The 26,835-nt window shown below is 41.6% G+C and overlaps 2 protein-coding genes across 3 annotated transcripts in view; one reads left to right on the forward strand and one right to left on the reverse strand.

Annotated features, from left to right (window-relative positions):
* The window catches only part of CC2D2A (coiled-coil and C2 domain containing 2A), a 52,309-nt gene extending 51,797 nt beyond the window's left edge, over positions 1-512 (forward strand). The window contains exon 37 of the mRNA XM_083630054.1: positions 105-512. Coding sequence (XP_083486180.1) covers positions 105-147 — 43 coding nt within the window. The 3' untranslated portion in view covers positions 148-512. The remainder of the gene's footprint in view (positions 1-104) is intronic.
* FBXL5 (F-box and leucine rich repeat protein 5) lies at positions 300-25,987 on the reverse strand. 2 transcript variants are annotated; one of them, XM_083630361.1, is made up of 11 exons: positions 25,710-25,987; positions 21,089-21,304; positions 19,326-19,421; positions 16,929-17,118; positions 15,701-15,883; positions 14,033-14,158; positions 11,163-11,311; positions 10,872-10,954; positions 9,702-10,427; positions 7,851-7,999; positions 300-1,116 (listed from the first exon to the last, which is right to left on the reverse strand). In XM_083630361.1, exons 1-11 carry the CDS (start codon positions 25,791-25,793, stop codon positions 1,040-1,042), a joined length of 2,079 nt encoding a protein of 692 aa, XP_083486487.1. In that variant the 5' UTR covers positions 25,794-25,987; the 3' UTR covers positions 300-1,039. The 2 variants fall into 2 exon arrangements, with proteins under 2 accessions (XP_083486487.1, XP_083486486.1); XM_083630360.1 differs by having other exon boundaries at positions 16,923-17,118; positions 25,710-25,926.
* Positions 25,988-26,835: the final 848 nt, after the last annotated feature.

The raw sequence follows: 26,835 nt of genomic DNA on the forward strand, positions 1-26,835 counted from the left end.
TGGGATGCTCTTGTGAGAGCACTGCAGAGCCTGATAAGCTTAAAAGCTTTCTGCACCCAAAAAAACTCTGCGCTAAAAGAACTTTGAAGCTGTCTTCCTTCCAGGCATTTATGTGATTTCAACCACCCTTCAACTGTGTTAAGCTAAAATTGCACACGTTAAACACATGTAAGTTGTGGCCATACTGCATTAAAAAGTTTACCAACACATTTAGCTTTCAAGTTGCTGGAACAATATTGTTATTTTGCAATGCAACTGAACTTCCCCTCCATTCAAATGAGCAGATTACCACCAGCAAGTTCCTTAAAGCTGAAAATTTATTTATTTCAGTTGCTCTTACAGCAGAGAAATCACTTCTTGGAAAGTCCCTTTCAGAATTCAGCGTCTTTAATGAATTTCTATAGACAATACAGGGGGTCCTGGTTGCTATGCAACTACAGTTAAGCAAATACTTTGTGAAGCCCACAAAAAGATGTGGCAAACAGTCATTGGCTTGCTAACTTATCCAGACTCTAACAAATTCAGATGCTGATGGGAATGTTCCATGTACTGTTCTTTAAGCTTATAACATAGGAAGTCAGTGCTAAGACAAAGTATCTGTAATTCTGCAGTAAGACAATTCTGGGATCAGAAGTTATGGGAGAAATCACTACTGAACAATATATATATTGTTATCCAGATGTATTTAATATTTATATTGAAGAATGAGCTTAAAAAATAGTAATCTTAAGGGCTTAGCACAAAACACAAAATAAAAATATTAAGTGCCAAACGTTAGGGGGAAAGTGTCAAAAACAATCTGAGTAAGTTTCACGGCACAAAGAATTAAACCTCTCACCTTCCGAAATCAGAGTGAAACATTGTGAGAATGGTGTGACCCTACACAGTTTGCTTATAAGATTCTGAATTATGGGGCAGAAAGGACCTACAATTTGCACTTCAGAAGGGAACTGTTAACACAAGATGCGGACTGTAAGTAAAGTGCATGAAAGGAAGCCTGCTGAGCTAATGAAGTAGACTGAAAAGGAAAGTAGTCAGGTCATTCACCAGAGCGGCAGCAGGCTCTGAAACCACACTGCAAGTTCTGGCATCCACTGGCGGTTTCGGCGTGAGGACCTGTGTAAAGACAGAACAAATGTGAAAGGAAGAAAAAAGGGATGGTGATCATCTTGTGCAGTAGCCATTCATAGCCTTTTTCATCAAGGGATATTTCATATTCATTCAAAGTCTCACATTGCAATATCTTACTGGTATACAACTGATTATACCACATTTAAATATGCAAAATATTATTTTCACAGCAGCGCTGTGGACTTCCAGGTGCTAGACTACAAAACCCATCATCCTTGGCTGGGGATGATAAGTGTTGGGAGTCCAGCAGCATCTGGAGGGTCCAGGTTAGCTTCCTTGGGCTTAACAAATGTAGCTCCTGTATGAGCTACCTATTTTACTTGGAAGAAATGATAAAGCACCTAATTTTTTAAAAACCCTCCAGAATAGATGATCTGTTTTCCAAATGTATAGTCTGATGAGTTCTGGCTCAAAGATTATAATTTATTTTTTTTAAGTCCCATACCAAAGTTTTACCAAGTTTCAGCAACCATCACTTACCTTCATTTGCAAGTAATTTTAATAAACAGTGAAATTACTGCACTATTGGCAAAAGCCACATATGCATTTAAAAACAGGTGCCCTATATTATTTCAGGCACAAGACATTCATCTTAATGAATTAAAGCCATGAAACTGGCCAGACCAACCCTGCTGTCTCCTTGCAATACTCAGGGTATTTTATGCAATCAAAACTGGACAGAAAGTATGTGAGGGTGTGTTAACAAATAATAACATGTCTGAAAACAGTTAAGGGGGAAATGAACCTCTTTCATTACAGAAACCAACATTTGTTACTACAATTCAATATTCTGGAAATACACCAAACACACACTTCTGGCTATTCATCTTGTAGGATTCATGTGAAGGGCATCTTCAAGTAACAGCAGAATACTATTATTACTTAATTAACAGCTTATATGTCAAAATGGCTTCTAAGCAGATTACAGCTATAAAATAAATCCATAATTAAAATGCACATTTGTAATTAAAATGCACAACAATTTAAACAGCAACAGTTAAAATAACCAATTCATAAGATCAGGGAAAGGCTTGCCTAAACAGATGTGTTTTTAGGATCATATGAAACGATCAGCAGTGCTTTGCCTCCTATAAGGCTGCAAGTAAAATCATTTATTTCATGTACCTGGGTTAAATAGACCAATTTTCATAAAGATATGTGTCTTTCTTTCTTTCTTTCTTTCTTTCTTTCTTTCTGCCCTGTCATAAGGCCAAACTACAGTTTTTATACTGAAGGCAAAGTGTCTTGTTCCAGCGTTCACACTTGTTTCCTGCCAAAATTTGATCTCCCAACCTGCTATTTGCTCCTTGTGCTAATAAACAGCATCTCTTTGGGCAAAAGCAGCTGGAGAGGGAGGTATTCTTGGCAAGAAATGAAGGCAGCGTCTCATTTCAGACTGGGAGAGTGCAACTGGTTTTCCTCGAAAAGCAAAGTTTGTGCTTTTTAAAAGTGTGAGTGACATTAATCAACATGCAGTTTGGTTCTTAGACGGATACTCAGTTCCTTAATTTAAGAAGTTTGAAGGTGAAATTTACTGAGACAAAACTAGAGAAATAGCAATTCTGAATTAGAATTTTAAGAAATACGTTCAAGTTAGGCTATGTATCCTCATCTAATCATGACCATACTTTTCCATGTGTAAGACTAGGGGTTTTTTTTTACTAAAAAATAATGTTAAAAAGGGGAGATAGTCTTCTACACGGGGGCAATCTCCCTCCATTTTCTTAATTTTGAGTCCCTAAAAATAGGGGGTGTCTTATACACAAAAAAATACAGTATATGCTGGAAGATCAGAAAAACTGTGGTTTTGCGCCCCAAACTCAGAATTAGAGAATTTCCATGATCAAGAAGAAAACTAGCTAGCTTCTGGAAGGGTTGAATGATTTTATTTTTCTCTGAGAGTCCAACACTAAATATGTATCTTCCCCCACCGCAAAACACAAATCTTAACTAAAAAACCTTTGGTCATGGATGAAAGCCTAGTTGACTGAAGCATTTTTTAAGACCAACCACAAATGCTTTCCCTTTTACCCAACAAATCATATTCAATGTGTTTTATTTGCTAGTTTTCAAAGTACTCTGACAGTGCACTTCTATACATGCCAACTCAGAATTAAGTTTAATTAAATGCAGTAGGATCATTTTCCAGGTAAGTAATCCCAAATCTTATATTCAAGCTACAAGTTTAGGAAAATCTGGGCAGGCAGAATTTAATTATTTGCTGCTGCAAAACAATAAACAGGGAAAAACTGAATGATCTCTTTCACCCAATCGATACCAATTCACAAGTGATAAAATGAAATGAAAAAACTAAACAGATGTTTCAAGAAATATGATCTAGAAAAACAGCAAAAAAAAACTTGAGTAAGAAGGATACCCTTAGAGGTATAAAATGTTTGGCTTTTAAAAAGCACTTTAAATAGGGAAATAAACTTTTAACAAGAAAGTGACAGAAAAAAATAAGTCTCCCCATTTAAACATAATGGCAATTTAGCTAAAGGAATGAAGTTAAGGGTTGTTTTGTGAAGCTGTTACAATTCAGAGGTCAAAAGATGGAAGTATGCTTTACAGAATATTTTCTATTAAGGAATGGTTTTCTCACCACTTTAGTAATAAACAGGAAATTTTAGAATGAATAAATTAAAATAAAGAAGAAATCTCCTGCACTAAACACTTTGTTGAAGTATACTATAAAAAACTTTCTAGGAGATACTGGTTCCTGTTTTTGATTCATGTAATTAAGAGTAGCATCCAATTAGTCACTCTCAACTTACAGAACACATCCATCAGGAGAGGGATTTTTTTTGGCACTTACACCTTGTCAGCAAGAATATAGACAGGTAAGAAGGTACTGTTACAGATATATATATTTTTTGGAATGTATCATTATCTCCATATTTCAAAAAAGAAAAAAGCCATTTAGCAAGCCATTTACTTTGGGAGGGGAAAATGTTAACACTTCACAGAAAAGGATGACATCTGTTTGGCAGTACCTAATTTAAAGGGTGTATTATGAAGCTCATCAGTTCGGCTAGTTAGTTTCACATTTTCACTATGAGAATGCAAAAGCCCTACACTATAGAGCTGGAATTGTTTTATTTATTTGCAAATGTTTAAACTGCTTTTCAGGCACATTGCCATCACAAGGCAGCACACAAAGATTCACAACAGTGCACTATATAAGACCATCAGATTAAAACCATATCACATCTCTCTTCAAGTGAGCTGTAGTAATAAAACACAGCAATTGGTTAACTCAGGTCAAACTATAAATAACAAAAGCTTGTTTAAAAGTCAACAATGACAGTGCGTATTGTACTATCTGGGGGTAGGGCATTCAAAAAATGTGTGACCAAGAAAGACCTGTTCCTGTCACCCGTAAAGTCTAACATCTTTCACTAAAGGGCCAGAGAGTAGTAGGGCACTAGCAGTTGGTGTTATTATAGCTTTACAGAAATTTAAGAACTTGGAATAAGTATAGAAAAATTCTTTCAGAAGGTACTGTCACCATTAGTACTGAAACTAGGTTAAAGAGAAAGGAAGGGAAAGGGAAAGGACCCCTGACAGTTAAGTCCAGTCGCAGACGACTCTGGGGTTGCAGCACTCATCTTGCTGGCTGAGGGAGCCAGCATTTGTCCTCAGACAGTTTTTTCGGGTCATGTGGCCAGCAGGACTAAGCCGCTTCTGGCGAAACCAGAGCAGCGCACGGAAAAGCTGTTTACCTTCCCGCAGGAGCGGTACCTATTTATCTACTTGCACTTGACGTGCTTTCAAACCGCTAGGGGGGCAGGAGCTGGGATTGAACAACGGGAGCTCACCCCATTGCGGGGATTCGAACCACCGACCTTCCGACCGGCAAGCCCAAGGATCAGTGATTTACACCACAGTGCCACCCATTTAACTTGAATTAATCTGTTATCTTTCAACTTTCTGTGCACTACCACATTCACCAACTAATTTCCTGTTGTATCCAACAACTTGGAGCTCGTTTATGAACTTACTTTCTAATAATGAAACAGATTTCCCAGAAGATCAAGTACATATGATGACCTCTGGTTCCAACACACAGCTAAGAGAGCCACCCCCCCCCCCATTTTGCCATCACCTTGTTCTGCACTCTTGAGAAGAGCATCACACCCACAGCACAGCCTTATTCGTCCTTATCAAAGCAAATTTGGGTATCTTAGCATTATTTCTTCCCCAGCAGAATCTGCTTTTCCTTGTCTTTCCTTGTCGTAAGTGCAGCATGAGCACACACCATCAGAGAAAATAAGGGAGGTATGCAGTCAGTGTGGTGCTTTATTTATTTATACAGCAAGAAAAACAGGTAGGTGAGAAGCTGCAGCATATATGGGCTTTCCAAAAATGAAGGGCAAGGCATAGCTGGAATTGAATACCATAGTTGCCTAGCCTAAAGGCACTGAAGGGCTTTAGCATTTATGACCCCTCCTTAAAAGTGAACAAACCCATATACCCATCCCAAAGGGAAACAACACCCAAACAAGGAAATGTTTGTTAAGGCATGAACCATCCAGTACTTACATTTTGAGAAGAGATATTATGTTAAGAGCTATCCATTATAGCAGTTCTTCACAATCTACTCTTAAAGATGAGGCCAGCAAAATAGTTACAGTTTATTCAAACATTAGCCAAGGTGAAATATTTTTCAGTGGCTGACATTTGGTCACTTACACACGTTAAATTAGACTTTTAGGTTGTCGGCAAGGCAAAATGCTCTGTTGTACCATGCAAGAGGAACAAAATAAAACAAAACCTGGGCAAGCCCCTCTCAATAGCAGATAAGATAGGACAAATTAGTCTTATTTTCCTGAAACAGCCAAACAGCATAATCTTTTGGGAGGTAATAAACTGTGCAATGAGGATTTGTTGTTGTTGTTACTGAAAGGGTTGGTGTAAGTCTGCTCCTTAGGCTAATTTCAACTGGCCCCAAACTCATTTTATTCATTTAATAATAATAATAATAATAATAATAATAATAATAATAATAATAATAATAATAAAAAAAATTTTATTTATACCCTGCCCTCCCCAACCAAGACTAGGCTCAGGGCGGCTAACATCAGGTATAAAAACAGGATTAAAATACAACCTAAAATGCAGCCTCCAATAGCTACCTTAAGACAAACCATTCATGCATCCACTGTTCACTAAGGACAAATTATTAAAAAAAGAGAACTCTCCATTTATGCTGTGAGAAACTTCAAAGAGGAGCACAAAGCTAACACTACTGGAAGAGATACGGATACAGACTTGTGAAACGTTCAGAAGTAATAGGATGATTCAGAGTTTGTTCCAATAATCTTATCTGAGGCAGACCTGGGAGGGGGAAATTACGTTGCGGTCTACTAGCTTGAGAGTTGTCTCATGTCAATAACTAATCCAGTATCACAGCTCCTCTTCTGTGAAACAAAGCAGTCAAAGTACCTGTGCTAACAAGACACGGAGGTCTAGGCTAGGTTTAATAGGATTTCAACCTTGTACACTACCATGACTTTTGTCATATTAAAACAAAGGCATTTCAATAGTTAGGAAGTTAGCAGCAAATGTTAAACGGAATCAATCCATTTTCAAGAGCTCAAGATCAGTGTTACAACTGAGATATGAAAGCTAGGAGCTAAATGGCACCTTAATCCAAGTTACGGGTGCAACAACAGAATGCCTAGGTGTGCTTTTCTATAACAAGAATCCAAAGCTAAAAATGAATGAAATGCAGCTGAAATACTATGTTCATTTTTCACAAGGTCTAGTCATTCCCCTGCCCACTCATCTAATATTCTTAAGAGGATCTCTTCTCCAGTCTTCAGGGAGTAGCTGGAAGTGGGGAGGCAGAAAAAGGTCCTCCTTGCCTTCCATTCTGCAGTTTTAATCTGAAATCTTAGGCGCAGTACTGTGCCCAGAGCTCAGAAACTGCTCACACTAATGATATTCCCTGTCACAAAATGCGCCTAGAACAATGGGAGTTTTGAACACTGCTCAAGATACACAACACTCCATATTAACATTATTCTTTCAACTGATTCAAACTTTTTCAATCCTAATGTAATCTCTTTATATCAAAATGAGAGCTATCAAGAGGTGGAGCCAGTTACTTCACTGAAATGGGATTTTAAATGATCCACCACAAGTATGCTTCCCTGTTCTATGTCTAGAATGGTATCAATCAATCAATCTTTATTGCGGTCAAAGATCAGACAGCAAAGTTAACAACAGCAACATATGCCACAACCGCATAAAGAAGCAGATGTAATTAAGAATTCCCTATAAACTTATTTACATTAAAAATAACACTCCTTCAGCTAAAATCTGTATTCCAGAGATCATAATCAGTAGTCATTCCCCGGCTAACAATGTCACCACTGCCTGTCTTGTCCTCGCTGCTATAAAACAGAATTTCGCAACAGGCCTGATGATTTTCAAATCTTCATTGGCATTTAACGTAAGTTTCCTCTGAACTGCCAGATAATTTCCTCAATAATGGTAAAATTAGCTCTCTTCAGCTAACACGGTACAACGGGAAGTATAGAAGAACTTGTAATATTTAAATCTATGCCTTCATAGACACATTAAACTTTTAACAATGAAAGGCTAACGTAACTCAGAGGACCTACAACTACAGAAAGGAAGTGGCTTCAAATTCTGAACATTCCAAGGGTTAAATATAAATGCTTTTAAAAGGTACTTTATTCAAAAGACATTACCGTTAATGTTATCACAGTAGTAAAAGTGTTCATGATTCAGAGAAGGGCATACAGACACCAAATCCTGCAGGCCTGCACCGGTTACAGTCAGACAACCGGAGAGATTGAGGTGTTCTAGATGAGGGAGCCCACCTCCCAGAGTCAGCATCCTAATGTGGAAAATAAAGGCACATTAAGACCATGCCAGGAACCAAACACGTAGCAGGAGAATTCTGCTTCTTGAGCAAGATGATATATACATTTGAACCACTCAGGACTTTTGATATTTGAGCATTTCTTTCCTCGACCTTCATTATAGCAGCCATAAAGTTCATTAAATACTACCCTGCTTCATGCAAAATGAATTCAAGACTGCCACTATTAGTGTAGGGCCCTGCTGGAATATATGGTTTGTTCAGACTTAAACAAAACTTTCTAAGAATTAGACACCTCCTTTGCTCACCCAGCCCTACCATAGATGAAATGCAAGGATGAAATGCAAGGAACAGAGATGGGCAATGGAGTAAAGTAGGGATACTACAGTCATATAGGATCCCGTTTGACTTTTGTCTGTAACCAAGCTTAGAGGAAAGCAGAGATTCCATAGTAGTGATAGGTAAATAAGCAAACAAATCAGAGTTAGATCACAAAAGAAATTGACCATGGTAATAACAAAAAAGGAGTAACCTGGCATCAAGAAACTTGATGAGGCTTGAAGTGCATGAGAGTAGACAGCAGTTATTAAGAGACAGGGGTAAGGCACCGGATGTCTTCCTATGCCAATCTAGAAAGCCTATTCAAGGTAAATGAACCAATGCTCCCTTCTCAAGTTAGCTTTTGCACATACTCTAAGTGGATGTCTCCCATGCTATGTCACATCTAACAGTGAATCCCAGCAGAACAAATGTAGCTGTCTAAACTGGTGGCAAGATGTTCTAGAACAGGGGTAGGCAACCTAAGGCCTGGGGGCCAGATGTGGCCTATTCGCCTTCTAAATCCAGACTGCGGACGGTCTGGGAATCAGCATGTTTTTACATGAGTAGAATGTGTCCTTTTATTTTAAATGCATCTCTGGGTTATTTGTGTGGTACAGGAATTCATATCTTTTTTTCAAAATATAGTCCGGCCCATCACATGGTCTGAGAGACAGTGGACCTGCCCCCTGCTGGAAAAGGTTGCTCACCCCTGTTCTAGAAAACCCTCCTTTTGAAGACCGCTTGAGTTTGTGTGTGTAGTTCTAACTTGTAATGTCTGGTGAATGTTGACGCACACATCCATCCCAAAGGCTATTTCAATTTCCAAGCCAGAAACTGGTTTCATGTATTATAGAAGATGGTAGTCATAGGAACTCCAGTGGGAGCACATATCAGCAACATGATGATGCCCAGATCCAGTTGAGATGGAAGAGCAGTTAAGGTCATCCTGAGTTGCAGGGAGAGATTAGCATCCAGTGTTTGGTTGGGAGCTTTCTTCCCAATGACAAACATGTTTTCTTTTATTGTCTTCAGATATACCTAAAAAGGGGGGGGGGCAAGGAGACACCAGAAGAGGGGAAAGTGTAGGGTTGGGGTTTTTTTTTTTTTAGAAAATAAAGCTCCGCTCCCCACCCCGGATTTTGGAAGAGAAAACTTTACAGAGGATTGTAGTCTAAGAGAAAGAAAAATTCAGAAAAGAGGAATGTGAACTCAAAGGCAGGGAGGAGAGGAATAATCATATCTGCTTTGGGCAAAGCACTTCTCCACCTCCAATCGTCAATGCATTACCACCAGATTCAGTGGCTAAGTAATGATGAGATAACAATATGATTTTGTGTTGTTTGTTTTTTAAATGGCATTAATGGATTTTGGCAGGGGTTTTAAAGAGGCTACATACCTGAGACCGTGGTCTGTTATCTGGTAACATCCTGACAGACTGAGGAACTGAAGAACTCGCGCTGTCTCATGGTCTGATTTTGCACTCCTGAAGTATGCAAAGTCTTTCCCCTCTGACTGTTTACTAGTCCTTGGTGCATGTTTAGATAGTGCAGAGGATCCTGGGAGTGCCTGAAGAGTTCTTAAAGCTGTCCCAGCACAACAGAAAGAGTGACCGCAGTAGGTCAAGGCAGTAGGAGCACAGTGCTGCTGCCAGCAAATACTAGTCCTTAGTCCAAAAATGTCTTTGCTGCAGCATGTTGCAGAACAAGTGAAATTTGATGAAGGTTCTACCACACAAACTCCTTCAATATTTCTGTGTTTCCACTCAGCAGCATCTTCAATATCTGCCAGATCTTCCGCATCTAACATCCAGATATAGGCAGAGTTAAAGCTCTCTGATCTGACAGGTGCAATCCAATGGCTTTCATTTCCTTCTCCTTTAATCAAATTTTCATTTGCAATATCATGCAAACTACAATTCTTTTTGCTGGCCTGCATGGCAATGTCTTTGTTTTTCCACACAGTTTTTCCATTCCTGTTTTGACAACTTTTCAGAGATCCTGCTTCATTGGGTGACAAAATTCCCAAGGCCCTGGAAATCTTTTTTACAGCCACATCTGTGATTCTCTCACATCCAGAGAGATCAAGATGCCGGAGATTCTGGCAGCAACCAACCCAAGACCAACTGAAACAAATATTAACATATTTGTTAACCAATATTTCGTTACTGTCCCAACCAGCATATTCAAGCTATTGCAGATAAATTAGTCATATCAATGAATGTTCAACCCTAAATACATAAAATACTAAAAGAAATCAGTTAAGGATTAATAGCAAAATGCCTAAGTATTGCTGGTCTGCTCTGCAGAAACAATGTGCCGCAGAAGCAAAAGACTTACACTTTATCAGAGACAGGAGCAATGGAATGTAGAGTCTTAGACAGAATAATAACCCTTGTCTAACTCTTTTTTCCTCATTCTGCAGGTAGCGTATGATACGTAACAACTTCCAAAACTAACATTTCTCCCTGCCAAAAACAGTTCACATAATCAAGGCTCTAGTAATTACTATACTGTTGGCAATTTACCAATGGCAAAGTAAGCAACAGACACCCCAAAGGATTACCAACCTTTCAAATGCAGAATCAGAAATATCAGTCTGAGTGAGATCAAGATGCTCCAAGTTAGGACAGAGTTCTAAGATCTGTCTGACCTAGGTTTAAAAGAAAATGGAGTATCAGTTTATGGTTGCAATAAAAATTGTGTCAGAGATTATATTGCTGTCTTTATACTGTTAATCCACCTTGAGTACAGAGCAGGCAGAAAAGCAACAAAGAGATTATTTTATTGAAAAACACCCACTTAAGCACCCTTATTATTCTTTACAGATTCCCCAGATGTATTCGTTATGTATACTGTACCATTTTGTTAGATATGGCTGAGCTGTATGCGAGCACAATTGTTTTCACTGAGGTGCCTACACGTGGGAGAACATTATGAATTAAGCCCTGAAGAAAGTCCTTTTCTTTTTGAATAATGCTGATAGCCAAGGATTCTTCTGAATTTTCTTCTATAAAAGGGATCAAAGGACAAATTTAAGAATAAAAAATGGACATATATACAAAGTATGCAAATATATTAATTTTAAAAACATCTATATATCAAATGCTAATTAGTATAATAAAAGCTGCAGCCTAAGTACTTCAGTCAAAAGGACAAATTCCAGATGCGGAGCATCTCCCTACATGTTTTGCCAACCACCACAAGAGGTCAGCCTTCAGAGCAATGAAAGTTACCGTAGTTCTCTACGGTGTCAACAGTCTTAATCTGACACTGAGCAAAAGTAGTTTTCTATCCTGAAGCTAACTTACCATATACAGGTGAAACTCGAAAAATTAGAATATGGTGGAAAAGTTCATTTATTTCAGTAATTCAACTTAAAAGGTGAAACTAATATATGAGCTAAGACTCATGACATGCAAAGCGAAATATGTCATGCCTTTATTTGCTATAATTGTGATGATTATGGCGTACAGCTGATGAAAACGCAAAATTAACAATCTCAGAAAATTAGAATATTAAATGAAATCAGCAAAACAAGGATTGCAAATAGAGCAATATTGGACCTCTGAGAAGTAGAAGCATGCATATGTACTCAGTACTTGGTTTGGGCCCCTTTTGCATCAATTACTGCCTCAATGTGGCATGGCATGGATGCTATCAGCCTGTGGCACTGCTGAGGTCTTATGGAAGACCAGGATGCTTCAATACCAGCCTTCAGCTCTTCTGCATTGCTCGGTCTCATGTCTCTCATCTTTCTCTTGGCAATGCCCCATGGATTCACTGTGGGGTTCAGGTCAGGCGAGTTTGCCGGCCAATCAAGCACAGTAATCCCATGGGCACTGAACCAGGTTTTGGTACTTTTGGCAGTGTGGGCAGGTGCCAAGTCCTGCTGGAAAATGAAGTCAGCATCCCCATAAAGCTCGTCTGTGGAAGGAAGCATGAAGTGCTCCAAAATCTCCTGGTATACGGCTGCGTTGACCCTGGACTTAATGAAGCACAGTGGACCAACACCAGCTGATGACATGGCTCCCCATTCTTCCTCCAGACTCTGGGGCCTTGGATTCCAAATGAGATGCAAAAGTTGCTCTCATCAGAAAGGAGGACTTGGGACCACTGAGCAACAGACCAGTTCTTTTTTTCTTTAGCCCAGGTAAGACGCTTCCAACGTTGTTTCTTGTTCAGCAGCGGCTTGACAAGAGGAATTTGAAGCCCATCTCCAGGATCCGTCTGTGTGTGGTGGCTCTTGATGCGCTAACTCCAGCCTCAGTCCACTCCTTGTGAAAGTCTGAATGGTCTTTTCCTGACAATCCTCTCCAGGCTGCGGTCACCCCTGCTGCTTGTGCACCTTTTTCTTCCACACTTTTCCCTTTCGCATAACTTTCCATCAATGTGCTTCGATACAGCACTTTGGGAACATCCAACTTCTTCTGCAATTACCTTTTGAAGCGTTCCCTCCTTTTGGAGGGTCTCAATGATGGCTTTCTGCACAACTTCCCCATGATTGTACTTCCTACTGAACCAGACTGAGAGACCATTTAAAGGCTCAGGAACCCATTGCAGGTGTTATGGATTGAATAGCTACTGCACCTTTTCACAATATTCTAATTTTCTGAGATTGTTAATTTGGGGTTGTTATCAGCTGTACCCCATAATCATCACAATTACAACAAATAAAGGCTTGACATATCTCACTTTGCATGTCATGAGTCTATCTCATATATTAGTTTCACCTTTTAAGTTGAGTTACTGAAATAAATGAACTTTTCCACAATATTCTAATTTTTCAAGTTTCACCTGTACATACAAACCAAGCTTTCCCCAAAACAGCAAGGAAACTATGCCTTAAATTTGACGGGCATGGTAGTTCTAACGAAACTGTCAAGCACAACTCAACCGACAGAAAAGGCGGTTTCTTTATGAGAAATATGGCAATCAAGATTATATAGATTTACAAGTGTGCAAGTATGCTTACTTAACTCTAAACATCAGTCAAAAAGACCAGCAGTACTAATAAATATCATCAAAGAATAGCCCCTTTAAATGTCCTGCTGTTGGTGACTTGCTTTTTTGGTGACTAGTGTCTACATCCCTCAGACAAACAGACCTATTCCTCTGCAAAAAGAAGCCATGATCTCAAGGTATCCTTGCCAAGTATAATACTCTAAATGAGGTTTTCAAGCTTTTTGGGTCCATGGCTCCCTTGACCAACTACGCTTTGTGCGGCACCCCTGTGGGGCTCAGGAGCCCCGTTATGTCACCCCTTGCCTGCAGACCTGGCAGCCTCTTGCCCTTCTCCGAACACCCTCCCTTGTGGAGTGTTCCCTTAGCCTCCTCTCCCCTCTTGGGAGTCTTCTGGGCAGCCACAGCTGCCGCCCCTGGTTTCTGAGCTGCCCCCCCTCCCCGCTCCAAAGAGAGCTGCCTCCTCCCACTGCCCCTCAGGGACCTGGGAAGCCCCGCCCCTGACCAGTCCCAGAGGCACCATTTGCTTGCGGAGCTTGCAGCCAGGGCTGCTGCAACAGCTGTGCAATCCTTCCGGAGGCAGGAACGCAAGAGGGCATCAGAGGAGAGAGGGAAGAAAAGAGGGACAGAGGCCAGTGTCGCCCATGGCACCTGTGACCATCATTCAAGGCACCCCAGGGTTCCATAGCACACTGGTTGGAAACCACTGCTCTAGACCACCCAAGACAAAACTGTAAAGGGAAGATATACAGTTCACCCCTTAACTTACCAGACTCATCTATATCAGCATCTTCATCCCATTCCTGAAAAGCACAGCTTTCATCTTTTCTGTTTTTTACCCATTCTTCATCAGGATCTGTATCAAGATCACCAGGTGGGCCACTGGACCAGTCTCCTAAGTAGCCAACAAGAAAGCATTTAATTATGTTACAGCAACCTTTGAATTACCCACACAGATCAGGAAGGAGTAGGCTTTTTAAGAAGTGTCAGCCAGCAGAAAACACAATGGTGTTACAAAGATCATGCAAGTTGCTCTCCTTGTCCTTAATCCTTGGAGACTGGGAAAGTAGCACATGTAGAATTTGTATCTCCCCTCTCCTGTTCTGAAAAGGGCCCTCCCTTTTCAGAACATACCAGCGGTTCAGTGCTTGGATGTCGTTCCCGTAATCAGACGTTTATTGCTAAAGCTTAGTCATCGAGGTGTCAAAATCAGTTGTAAGAGAATTGCACTGAATTAACAAGCGGAATAAGGAAAATTAAAATTAAAAATCCTTAATTTTTCTTTAATTTTAATCACAAGTGGACTCTTTATTACTGCAATTGCAGTTGTTCAAAATAAAATCTAGTCGTACCTTGGTTTTAGAATAGCTTAGTTTCCAAATGTTTTGGCTCCTGAACGCCGCAAACCCGAAGTGACTTTTCTGGTTTGTGATCGTTCTTTGGGAAGCCGAACGTCCGGCAGGGCTTCCAATTGGCTGCAGGAGCTTCCTGCAGCCAATCAGAAGCCACTCTTTGGTTTCCAAACGTTTTGGAAGTTGAACGGACTTCCGGAATGGATTCCGTTCGACTTCCAAGGTACGACCGTATTTTGGAAAGAGAAAAAATGAGCACTGAAACACTTATTTTAATCTCCTTACTGCACTCTTTACTGCATTTGCAATTGTTTATGATAAAACCTATTTGAGAAGGAAACTACTTTTGCCATTTTTATGGACGTTTATTGTTTGTTTACAGATAGTTGCCTTGGTGATATTATCTTGTAATATAGGTAAAGGTAAAGGTACCCCTGACCATTAGGTCCAGTCACGGATGACTCTGAGGTTGCACGCTCATCTCGTTCTATAGGCCGAGGGAGCCGGCGTTTGTCTGCAGACAGCTTCCAGGTCATGACTAAGCCGCTTCTGGTGAACCAGAGCAGTGCACGGAAACGCCGTTAACCTTCCCACCAGAGCGGTACCTATTCATCTACTTGCATCTGACGTGCTTTCGAACTGCTAGGTGGGCAGGAATCTTGTAATATAGGTGTGGCTAATCAGGTGCCCTCCAGATATAGTATGACTACAGCACCCATCATCCCTGAAAGTTGAATCCAACAATTTCTGCTGGAGGGCCACAGGTTAGCCACCCTAAATGTGTTAGATACAAGATAAATAATTCTAAGCCCAGTCTTAACTTGGTGATTTAAAATAACTAAGACTGAACATAATTAATTAATTCTGTCTGTCTTGTATGTAGTATATCAGCAGTAACGGGTCAATGTAGGGCTATTCACAAGTGTACACTAGCCAAATAATATAGATATGCCATAAAAAGAGTAATTTACGTTTACAGTGCTTGATCTCAGAAATTATATACCTTCTTCCTTAATGGCTTTTCTTTTACACATAAATGGATGGTAATCTAAGCTTCTAAAGAGCTGGGAATTTCAGCTACTTACCTCTGGCCCAGTGCACGGGGTAAAGATGTTTCCAAAGAGATCCAGTTTTAGCCAACTGAGACCATTTGCTATTTACTTGACTACATCGACACAACTCCTGAGGGCTAAGGTAACTAAAAATAGTCAGCACAACCTCAGAAGGAAGATCAACAATATTGGTGGTTTGCCCTTTTTCTTCGGTTTCTGAAATATATGGGAATACATTCAGTATTTTGGCAGTGGCTTGAAGAGTATTATTCTGTTTAGAATGCAACAATAAAAAAATCATCACTGAAGCTGTGGCAGAAAAGCAAAGCTGACAGCATGTATAAATGGGGAGAGGGGGCAGAGCCCATCAACTTTTACATCTCTCCCTCAGAGCCATAGCACTGAGTGTTGACATCCTTTCCCAAAAGAATAACAAACATAAATACCCCAAACTCAACTGCTACTAAATTGCATGAACATTAAGCAATTAAACAAGTATAACTAGTGAAAAACCAACAAACATAAGCACACTCAGCTGTCCTGGACTGAAGCCTAAATGTTATTTCCCAAGCTCTCTGGTGTCAATTCAGCCATCACTTTTATTAGCCACTTCATCCAAAAACAAAGCAGCATGCAGGACAAAATCATTGTGTTTTTATTTATTTTTATTATTTTCTTAAATTTATATACAGCCCTGCAGGTCTCAGGGTGGTTCACAGGATGAAATCAAAATATTAAACCACCATAGACATAATTCAAAATAAAAACATAACCAACCCATTTTAGAATATTTCCCAACCTTTTCTTACCATCCTGCAGGTGTTCCTTATTAATCTCTATACCACAAAGTAAAAGATGTACTTGGAAATAAATGCTGCTACTTTCAAGAAAGCTCATCAAAGCACTGCTGCTACTTGTTTTGGCAACCCAGATATTTTCCTGCAGGACTCTACTCTGCAGCATTATTATTATTATTATTATTATTCGGCACTACCTTCAATCAGAAAACGAAAGCTAGTCTGGGGTGAAAATGCGCAGTCTAGGATATGAAAAATGTTTCAGTGAGTAAGACTGACCAGACCTGAGTTGAGTATAACAGAGACAAGATCACTAAAGAGACCGAAAGTAACTGCAACCTACATCAAAAGCTCTACAAGTTGCAAGAACATAATTTTAAGTGCCTTGGAGTTATGCGACATTATTTTCTAGAAAACCAGCTGAGAAATTCAGAAGATTGCTACAAATAAAAGGTTACCTTCACCTTGATCTGCTTTTTCATCCACAGAATATTTAAAAGCTTTCTGCAGTTCCTCGGCTTGATTCCAGAGACTAATACCTTTACGTATTTCTGCTGCAGCTTCCTTCTGGGAGCAGTGCTGCGCAATTACTTTCTTTTTTATGTCCTTCAATTCCTCATAAGTAAAATATTCCATCAACATTGGCTGGAAAACCTAAGATACACAGCAAACGTCACTTTTTGAATAACCCAATTGTTCCAACTTGCTCTTGTTTTTGAAATACGACATTTAACTTTCTCAGCCCAAGATCATCAAATACATATGATACACATACAAGGATGAGAAACAAGATACACATAGGGTTAGCTGCAGTAGGGCTGGGCAATATCTGGTTTTTAACATGAATTATCACCAGCAAACCATCGCAATATAGCAATAGATCATGGTGTCTGAAAGAAGGATGGGTGAGAGTGGACTGAGGAGGGAGGGAGCAAGCAGGAAGCACGACCAGGAGAAAGGAGGCAGCCCACTTGCTCCAGCGAAGGTGTAGGCAGGCAGGTGCCCAGGTTCTTGGGCGCCCTCTGCCAATTTTGACAACTGGACTACAGAGGGAGCGAGCGAGCACTGGGCGCCCAGGGGTGAAATATGCTTTGCTGGCAGCAGCTAGGGAGCAAATGGAGATGTGCAATATATTGCTAGCTCAAAAATTCTGAAGCCATTATCACAATCTGAACTTCCAACCAGTTTCAGACAATGTATTGATATATCACCAAGCTCTGCAGGTTCTTTTGCAGATTAGAACCTGGACAGACAATAACTCATAAAAATTGAGACATAGAATCATAGAATTGTAGAGTTGGAAGGCACCCAAGGGTCATTTGGTCCAACCCCCTACAATGTGTGAAGGCCCTGCCACAGGTCACTGCTAACTCGGCAACCCCCAGTGGGGACACCACCAACAGAGCCTCCCCTGCTGGTTGTATGGCCTGGGGAAGGTGCTCTTTTAGGTAATTGGGTTCCAAGCCATTTAGGGCACCGTATGCTCAAACTGGAAGTGAGAGCTGGACCATAAATAAGGCTGATCGCTGAAGAATTGATTCTTTTGAATTAGGGCACTGGAGGAGACTCTTGAGAGCCCCATGGACTGCAAGAAGATCAAACCTCTCCATTCTTCAGGAAATCAGCCCTGAGTGCTCACTGGAAGGACAGATCGTGAAGCTGAGGCTCCAGTACTTTGGCCACCTCATGAGAAGACTCCCTGGAAAAGACCCTGATGCTGGGAAAGATGGAGGGCACAAGGAGAAGGGGACAACAGAGAATGAGACGGTTGGATAGTGTTCTCGAAGCTACCAGCATGAGTTTGACCAAACTGCGGGAGGCAGTGGAAGACAGAAGTGCCTGGCGTGCTCTGGTCCATGGGGTCACGAAGAGTCGGACACGACTAAACAACTAAACAACAACAAATGCTCAAACTATTCTTGAACTGGGTCTGGCAGCTCAATGACAGTCGTGTAGTGATCCAGGTACTGGTCACATTGGGCTGTCATACTTACCAATCTAACAACTGCATTCTGCACTAGTTGCGGTCTCCAAGGGCAGCTATACATAGAGCACATAACAGTAGCCCAGGTGTGAGGTCACCAGAGCTCGGACAACTGAGACCAGGCAGGCTATCCTGATTCAGGAAAAGCTGATTAAGAAGCCTAGGCTGAGCATAAGAACTCCCAGCCATGGAAGCCATTTGAGACTCCAGTGACAAATTGGAACCCAAGAGTACTACCAGACTATGAACCTGTTCATTCAGTGGGGTATAAACCTACTGAAAACAGGTTGTACATCGAATTCCTAGACCCGGGAACTACTGGCCCACAACACCTCCATCTTATCAGAATTCCGCCTTAGTTTATTAGTCCCTCTCTATCCCATCACGGCTTCCAGACACTGGTCCACCTTCACAGCCTTTCCCGAAAAAAAGTGACAGAATGGAGAAATAGAGCTGTGTGTCCTCAACATACTGATGGCACTGTGCTCCAAATATCCTTGCAGAAAATGGAAAAGAAGAGAAGCAGACGTGAGCTTGCCATTTTTGGCAGCAGACCAGTTTTGTCTTTTGAGGAGGACACTCAAATCTAAGACTAAAGGCTCTTGACTACCACAGTCAGAATCGAAAGAGTTACTTAGAATACAATGAGGCTCCCCCCTTTTTTTATTTGCTTTGAATAGCAAAATCCGCATACCACCAACTGCTCTTAAAGCTTCAAGCATTTGCCACAAAGTAAATATGCCTCCTGTTCAAAAAGCACATCTAAAGCCTGCTTGGACACATGGCATTCTGAAGCTTAATTAACCATCCAATTCCCATCCATTCACTGGGTACAGTCGAACGTAATGGCCAGAAACCATTTCCAAGTACAGCTCACCTCCTCCTCTTCTTTCATGTGAGGAAGAAAATCCCTGGTAAAAGCTTCAAGCCTCTCCTTTAGCTGTTTCGCATAGTTTAGTTGCTCATATTCATTCTGAGAATGATAAAAAATACCATTACTAAGCATTTGTCCCATTTGAACACTTACAATCAATTGTTAGAAATTGTTAAGTTCTAAAATCCTTAAAATTAAATATGAAGCAATATTGAAATACCAATTGGTTTGTGTTAGTTTCCACAGTAAGTTCAAGCCATCAAAAACAACACACCTCTTCATCAGATGTCTTAAAACAGATGCCCAGAGACCAACTTATATAAAATATGTTAGCATTTCATTTCTAAAATGCTATTATTTTAGTGCAAATGTAAACACTTGTTGTCAGGATGTCTAATTACAGTAAGGTAGATTTTGAAATAATTCCCCAGATGATGCTTCAGATTAATTTTAAAGAACTTGTAGGTGACCAGATTTTGGGAGTATTTCATTATATAATTTAAGTACTTAACAGGCATTGAAAACTAGCAGTGGTACCGGTAGAATTCAACAAATGAAAAGATTAAAAGGATTACCGTCTGACATGTCACAAGCATGGAAAAGTAACTACATATGCCACTTTGTAAAGATAACATACAGTGAGTCAGAAGCCTATAAACTCATGGGCCTCTCTGATATACCTATACATTTAAAGGGGTCAGAAACTGGCAGTCCAGGGGCCAGATGCAGCCCCTCCATTCAGTCTGCAGAACCCCCTTCTCCTCCCAGACAAGTTTCAGGGTTTTTTTTAAAAAAAACCTTGGTTGGCTTTTCAAGTCTAATTTTGGGAGGGAAGAATCAGGCAGGGACTGCATCTGGGGAGGGAAGTGCTTACCCTCTTTGTGCTGTGAATCCCTCATGCCAGAATAAGGGGAAAAAGCCTTCTACTTGGGGGAAAGCTTGGGGCGAAAAGCCTTCTACTGGTGCAAATGGAGGGCTGTTTTCAATGCTAACTGCCACTTGGGAAAATTGGCTATCTTTAAAGAAAGTACAGCAAGGAAAGGAAGGCTTAAACTAATAAACCCTTCCTAACTAATACCTATGAAGATCACACACACCCCTCCATGCAGCTGTTTTTCCACCCTAGTGTGGTGGAGGGAAGAAAGAGTAAGAATCTGCATACATACATGTGTGAGGAGTGTGCTATATGTGCATTCTGGTGGTGCAGAGGAAAAAGAGCATGGTGTGCCCATGGACACTTTAATCACATACTCCAGAATTAGCCTCTCCTGCCAATGGCATATGACCCCCAAGAGGGGTGGTCAAGATGGAACATGGCCCTCCAACTGAAAGATTCCCCACCCATCAAATCTTAAAGCTATGATGTTCTTATTCATCCACATCCCATGTGACACCTGTTTTATAAGGTGTGTTATTCAGGCATGTCATACTGCCAGAAGTGTCAGCTGCTGACATTGCCCAAACTGCTCTCAACAAAAAGCAGCTGCTTGCTAGGAAGTAAACCATATTTTTAGAGACCTTCCCTTCTACCTGGAGGAGTCAAGGATGCACAAGAAAGTTATGACTAAGCTGGAAATTCTAAAGCACACTTGCAAGAAATAAGCCTCACTAAGCGTAGCATGGCTTCTTTCTAAACAAGCATATATACAACCAGCCTTGTGGCACCAGAACTACGCTGAGATTGCACAAATTCACACATGATCTCAGAAATGTGATTTTGCATTGTACCACCCAGAAACCAAACACTCTTCTTTCTGAAAGCTCACCTTCACATTCTTCAACCCTTTCTCAAAGAGGCTAAGCATTTCTGAGAGTTTATTGTCTGAGTGTACATTATACACAGTCCGGCTGCGTTGCTGAAGTAATCCAATTATGTATTCATTTTCAATTTGTTCATGCATTTTGAATTCCTTAAAAGTAGCATATAGGGATTGGAGGAGAGCCCGGAAGTCATTGTTGTTGGAGAAGTTGGTCTTAGAAAGCTGATGGGAAGAAACAAAAAATGATCAGTTTTTTCTGGGCTAATACTCAGCAAATCATGTTATCCTCTAAAAAGGTATTTGACACCATCCCACTTTCCTGGTCAAATGTGTTTCCCCTCCCCACCACAGGTGTTTCTAACTCTGATTAAGAACAAAACAAAACCTGCCTAACAACACATTATTACTACAGGTAAAAAGTCCTGGAAAGTTATTTTAACATATGGCAACTATAGCAAAACCTCAGTTTTAACTTCAGTAGTAAATGTAAAGGGCTTTCTCGGTAGTGGCACCCGCCCTGTGGAACGCCCTCCCACCAGATGTCAAAGAGAAAAACAACTACCAGACTTTTAGAAGACATCTGAAGGCAGTCTTGTTTAGGCAAGCTTTTAATGTTTCACAGACTATTGTATTTTAATATTTTGTTGGAAGCCGCCCAGAGTGGCTGGGGAAACCCAGCCAGATCGGCAGGGTATAAATAAATTTTCTATTATTATTGTTGTTGTTGTTGTTGTTGTTGTTGTTGTTGTTGTTGTTGTTGTTGTAATTATAGAAAAAAAGCTTTTGCTCATAAATCTGGTAAGAGCACAAGCTTTTAAAGTGCTTTTAGGGTTGTACTGTCATTCAGTGCTGAGGTTCAGAGACTTTTCATACATACACACACACTGCTCCCACTAGGCTGAAGGAACCATCAGTGACCCTCAGCTATGGACTGCAAATTCATTTTGTCACAGACACTCTCCACAACAGATGAAGTGTCTTGGGATATCCAGTCTCTGGCATCCTTTGACTCTCAACAGAGGTCATCCCACAATACAAGGACAGAATACTGGAACAGATGAGGCTGGATGCTTCATCCCTCTCTAGGCATCGCCACACATCCAGGACAGACTCAATCATTAGCTTAGGAAAGATACCACATTCAGCTCACTCTCTAAAATGTGCCAGTGAGGCTATAATGTTAGCACCAATGAAGGCAGAAAATGAAATGTCTTGAAAAAGACGTTCAAGGAATTCAGTTCCTACACTCAGGAGTATAGCCCAGGATGATGCTCTTTTACAATAAGTTGGCAACCATCCTTCTACACTAGAAATATGTGACTATGGTCTATTCTGAGGTATCAGTGTTCCCAACCAGAGTCAAAGGACAAGCCCCAGAACAACCATAGAGGCAACGTCCAGGCAAACCTCATCACCCAGACCAGGAACATCTGGCCAGACAACAAAGACTTCTTCCCGCCTTGGGACCCCCAAAGTAGGGATCAATGCCAACTCTGCCACTAGTATCCAGCACTCTTGTTTCTCAAATGGCACCCACACTGGGTGAGGGAGAAAAAGAAGAGAGAGAAATCCTTTCGCAAATTGCAAACAACACAATTAAGGTCAAAGGTTTATTTCAGAGATTATGTAGCATGTTCTGACATAACTGTGTAAGCCCCGCAAAGGCACTAATTAAAGACTAAGAATTTCAGAGGACCTCCTCCTCCTCTCTTCTTTCCACTCCCATATTCCATCAAAGGAAAACAAAGGAAAATATCAACCCACACTGATAGTGACCTTAGTACTGGCAGCAACAAACAACATAACTTAAGAGGATAGTGCAGGGGCAAGGTGGTGATTTAAAACACCAAGGGGGGGGGAGGCAAATTTAAACCACTAATTTAGATCAAGTTTCCCACAGACACTTTTCATATAATACCAAAATAATAGTGTAAATATGACCAGTACACCATGTTAACTTCTAACTACAGTATCATAATATTTTGACAGTGACGCCTGTCTACAAACAAAAACAAAATGAAATACCCATGGCTGAAGAAAATGTTTCTACTAGAAGCTTCTGGATCAGGAAGTTCTACCTAAAATGCAGAGGCTGAGTCACAGTCCCTTCAGAGAAAATGTCTGTACTTAGCCTGAGAAAAGCTGATCTATGGAACTTCTTGCCACAAGGAAATGTGACAAAAAAAGCAAATTCAAAAGTTGGATTAAATATCAGTGGGAAATGATGTCCATAACTGCATGTTGATTTTGTTAAACCTCGCTTCCATCTGCCACCATTTGCCCTGCACCACCATCTTGTTGGGCCTCAATATTTTTCAGTCATCTCAAGTGGGCTCTGGGGGTTGAGAGCTGTACTATAGCAACACACACACTACATGTGATCATATTCAGTAAATTCTATGTATTTGACATTCATATGGCCAAGTAAAATGGCCCCTCACCTGAAAAAAAAATTAAATTGCAAATAATGTTTACCCTGAGCTGCTCTTTTCTACAAAGGCTTTCCTGTAGTAGAGCAGGGGCAGGGTGTGGGGAGGTAGATCAGGATATACCTGTACATGTGGGAGTGACCTGAAATAGATCAAGTCTTTCTTACTCCCAGATAATTAACAATGGCAACAATTATGCTACTGACATGAAGAAGGGTGGAGAAGAGGCGTACACAGAAATGGATATTTGTGTATTGGTGTGTGAGTTCAATTCAGTTCTGGTTCAAAAAAGGTGTGTGAGTTCAATTCAGTTCTGGTTCAAAAAAACCGCTCACGGACTGAGATTTAATTCTAAGTACCTGTATTTTGTACCTCTCTCCACTTACTAGGCCTCAGGAATCTAGTGAAAAACTAAGTCTTGCAAGCCTGGAATGTGCCCTGCCCTACAGTTTGATAGTACCCACCTGAAACCTACAGTTTATATTGTTTTAAGTTATTCTTTACTGGCAACTTGAAATAAAGGCACGTGAACACACTCAATAATCAAAATCTGCATTGCTACGTGGAAAAAAATGCTAACAAAAATTGTATAGTCATACCTCGGGTTGATTGTGCTTCGGGTTGAGCGCGTTCGAGTTGTGCTCCATGGCAACCTGGACGTAACGGAGCGCGTTACTTCCGGGTTTGGCTGCTTGCGCATGTGCAGACGGTCAAAATGACGTCACGCGCATGCGCAAAAGCGGCGAAAAGCGACGCGTGCGTGCGCAGATGTGCCGTCGCTAGTTACGTTTGCTTCTAGATGCGAACGGGGCTCTGGAACGGATCCCGTTCATATCCAGAGGTACCACTGTAGTTGCAAATTACTTTTGAGCGAAGAGGGGTGCGCAGCTGCCAGGTAAATCAGTTATGTTCCCCATTCACAGTGTGGGACTGCCTATTTTACAGAGTGTGCTAGACCACCTTGCTTCAACCTTGAGCTTTTAAAGCTTGTTGGGATTACAACTCCCATAACCCCTGATCATTGGCTAAACTGACTGGGTCAAGCCAAACATGCCATCAGGAAGCTGTAATAACCAAAATACATTGAGCAATACATTATCTTGGGCCCCTGCGATCTCTGCATTTCCTTGCTCTCCTTTACTTGTTAAGCTGCCAACTTAAAAAGCAAAGACACCTGCTTCAAGGAACGTGCACTCTAAAATGATACAGGGAGAGAAAAATCTGCCTTTAAGTTGCGCCTGCTGACACACCAACTCTGCACTGCAAATGTGACATGAAGGCTGGAAACATTAACCTCATCATGTGGGAATCCTTGTTCATCCACAGCAGTGACCGGAGGAGGAAGGACTGCTGGGAGAAGCACAGAGAAAAGAAATGCCAATGTCTCTACAGTCACAGCAGGCACTGTAACTCTAGGAGAGTTCAACCCCGGAGGTGCACAGAGGGATGCCAACCATCTATGTTTTTTGACATTTGGATTTCTGAACGAGCTTTTCTTTGTCCATATTGGACACGCATGGTTCATGTCATCAAAAGTCCAATAATGTCTTCTACAGAGTTTCTGCCTTCATGTAGCAGCAGAGCTGGGAATCGCAGTGGAGGAGGGGGGTGGAGGAGGGAAAGTCGGCGCCTAAGGCACTTTGGCCGCGCTTCGTTCGGGGGGGGGGCTGCCTTTGGAAAAGATTCTTAAGCCAGGAATACACGTGCGTGCACACGTGTGGCGAGAAGGCCTCATCCGAGATACAAAACCCCACCAGCAGCGGAGAAGCTGCGTCACGTCTCCGCTAATACCGGGAAGGAAGCGCAGCCGGCGACAGAGCCCTGCGAGGGAAAGGGCTTCGCAAGCAAGCGCAAAAAAACCGGGGAAGAAAGAGGGGAAACCTGCAAGCGGAGGAAGGTGGCGCTGGGGGGGGGGGTGTGAAAACAACTGCGCGGACGACGGTGGCCGAGAGGAGTCACGGCGCGCGCCAGGCGGTGGCAGCTGCGCATGCGCCCCTCTCTCCTCCGGCTCCCCCCAGGGTGCGCGCGCATCCCCTCTCACGCAGCAAACGGACGCCGGCCGAGCGAGGCCTGAGGGGGCCGAGGGGCGTGTCCCGGCGCCTCACGTAACGAGGGGCGCGCGACCACCTCGCCCCCCCCCCGTCACGGCTATGCCCGGCGCGTCGCCCCCTCAGAAACCTCCCCCTCCCCGCTCCTACCTTGTCACAATAAAGCCCGACGAGCTGCTTCATCCGCCAGTGCGGGGCCGTGAAAACATCCACCTCCTCAGGGAAGGGAGCCATCTTCTCTCCCCCATATATATAGAGACAGAGAGAGAGAGAGAGAGACCAGGCGCTCTCGCTCGGCAGCCGCGGCCGGAGACGCTGCCCCTTCTGCGCCTGCGCCCCGCTTCCACCCGCCGAGTCACGTGCGCGAAGGACAAACCCGAGAGCTGCGGAGGGTAGAGGAGACGCGCGGACTGGATAGGTCGCTTCCGGGTGTGTCATGGAGGAGCCTTCTCCCCCCCCCCCCTTCGTTTGTTTCAATGTCTCCCAGGGCAGAAGTGGGAAGAAATCAATCCAGGGATCTACATCCACACCCCAGTTTGCAGAGAAGTTCCAGCTCTTCCGAGATCAGTTTTCATTTTGTGGTCAAACATTTAAGTTTGGGGTTTCTTTTTTAAATATATCATTTTTATTAAATTTTCTGTTTTACAATTTAGAATATTCATTTAAACATCCTTAAGATATCATGACAAAAAAAAAAAATTCCTTCCAGTAGCACCTTAAAGACCAACTAAGTTAGTTCTTGGTATGAGCTTTCGTGTGCATGCACACTTCTTCAGATACACTGAAACAGAAGTTGCCAGATCCTTCTATATAGTGAGAAGGTGGGGAGGGGTATTACTCAGAAGGGTGGTGGGAATGGGTGATTGGCAGATAGCTGTGATGAGCCTGTTGACTACTCTTAACGACTGCAATAGGTCTTACAGGAAAAAGCAAGGGGTGAGAAGGTGAAAAATGGCTTTGTCATGTATAATGAGATAAGAATCCAATGTCTTTGTTCAGACCAGGTCTTTCCATGGTTTTAAGTTTGGTAATGAGTTGCAATTCAGCAGCTTCTCTTTCCAGTCTATTTTTGAAATTCCTTTGTAGTAATACAAAGATATCATGGTTCATTTTGCATATCATAAATCCCTGCATATTTTATATAAACTATACCCTTCAGTATTCCATTATTACCTCCATCAAAACTTATTTACACTGTTGAATTTATCTTAATGCTGCCAACATTTCCAGGTGTACATAATTCCCCCCATATAGTCCAACATTTTCCAATCTTCTT

The sequence above is a fragment of the Podarcis filfolensis genome, assembly GCF_964270895.1.
Source record: "Podarcis filfolensis genome assembly, chromosome: 9".
NCBI lineage: Eukaryota > Metazoa > Chordata > Lepidosauria > Squamata > Lacertidae > Podarcis > Podarcis filfolensis.

Bases quoted from the DNA above. Each gene is read 5' to 3' on its own strand.
- FBXL5 (XM_083630360.1), bottom strand. From the start codon at position 25,793: ATGGCTCCCTTCCCTGAGGAGGTGGATGTTTTCACGGCCCCGCACTGG. The intron at 10,955-11,162 runs GTACAGTATACA...TTTTAAACCTAG, and splicing joins CAGCCATATCTAACAAAATG to GTCAGACAGATCTTAGAACT. The intron at 1,117-7,850 runs GTAATGTCTTTT...GTCTTTACACAG, and splicing joins CTACTGTGATAACATTAACG to GTCCTCACGCCGAAACCGCC.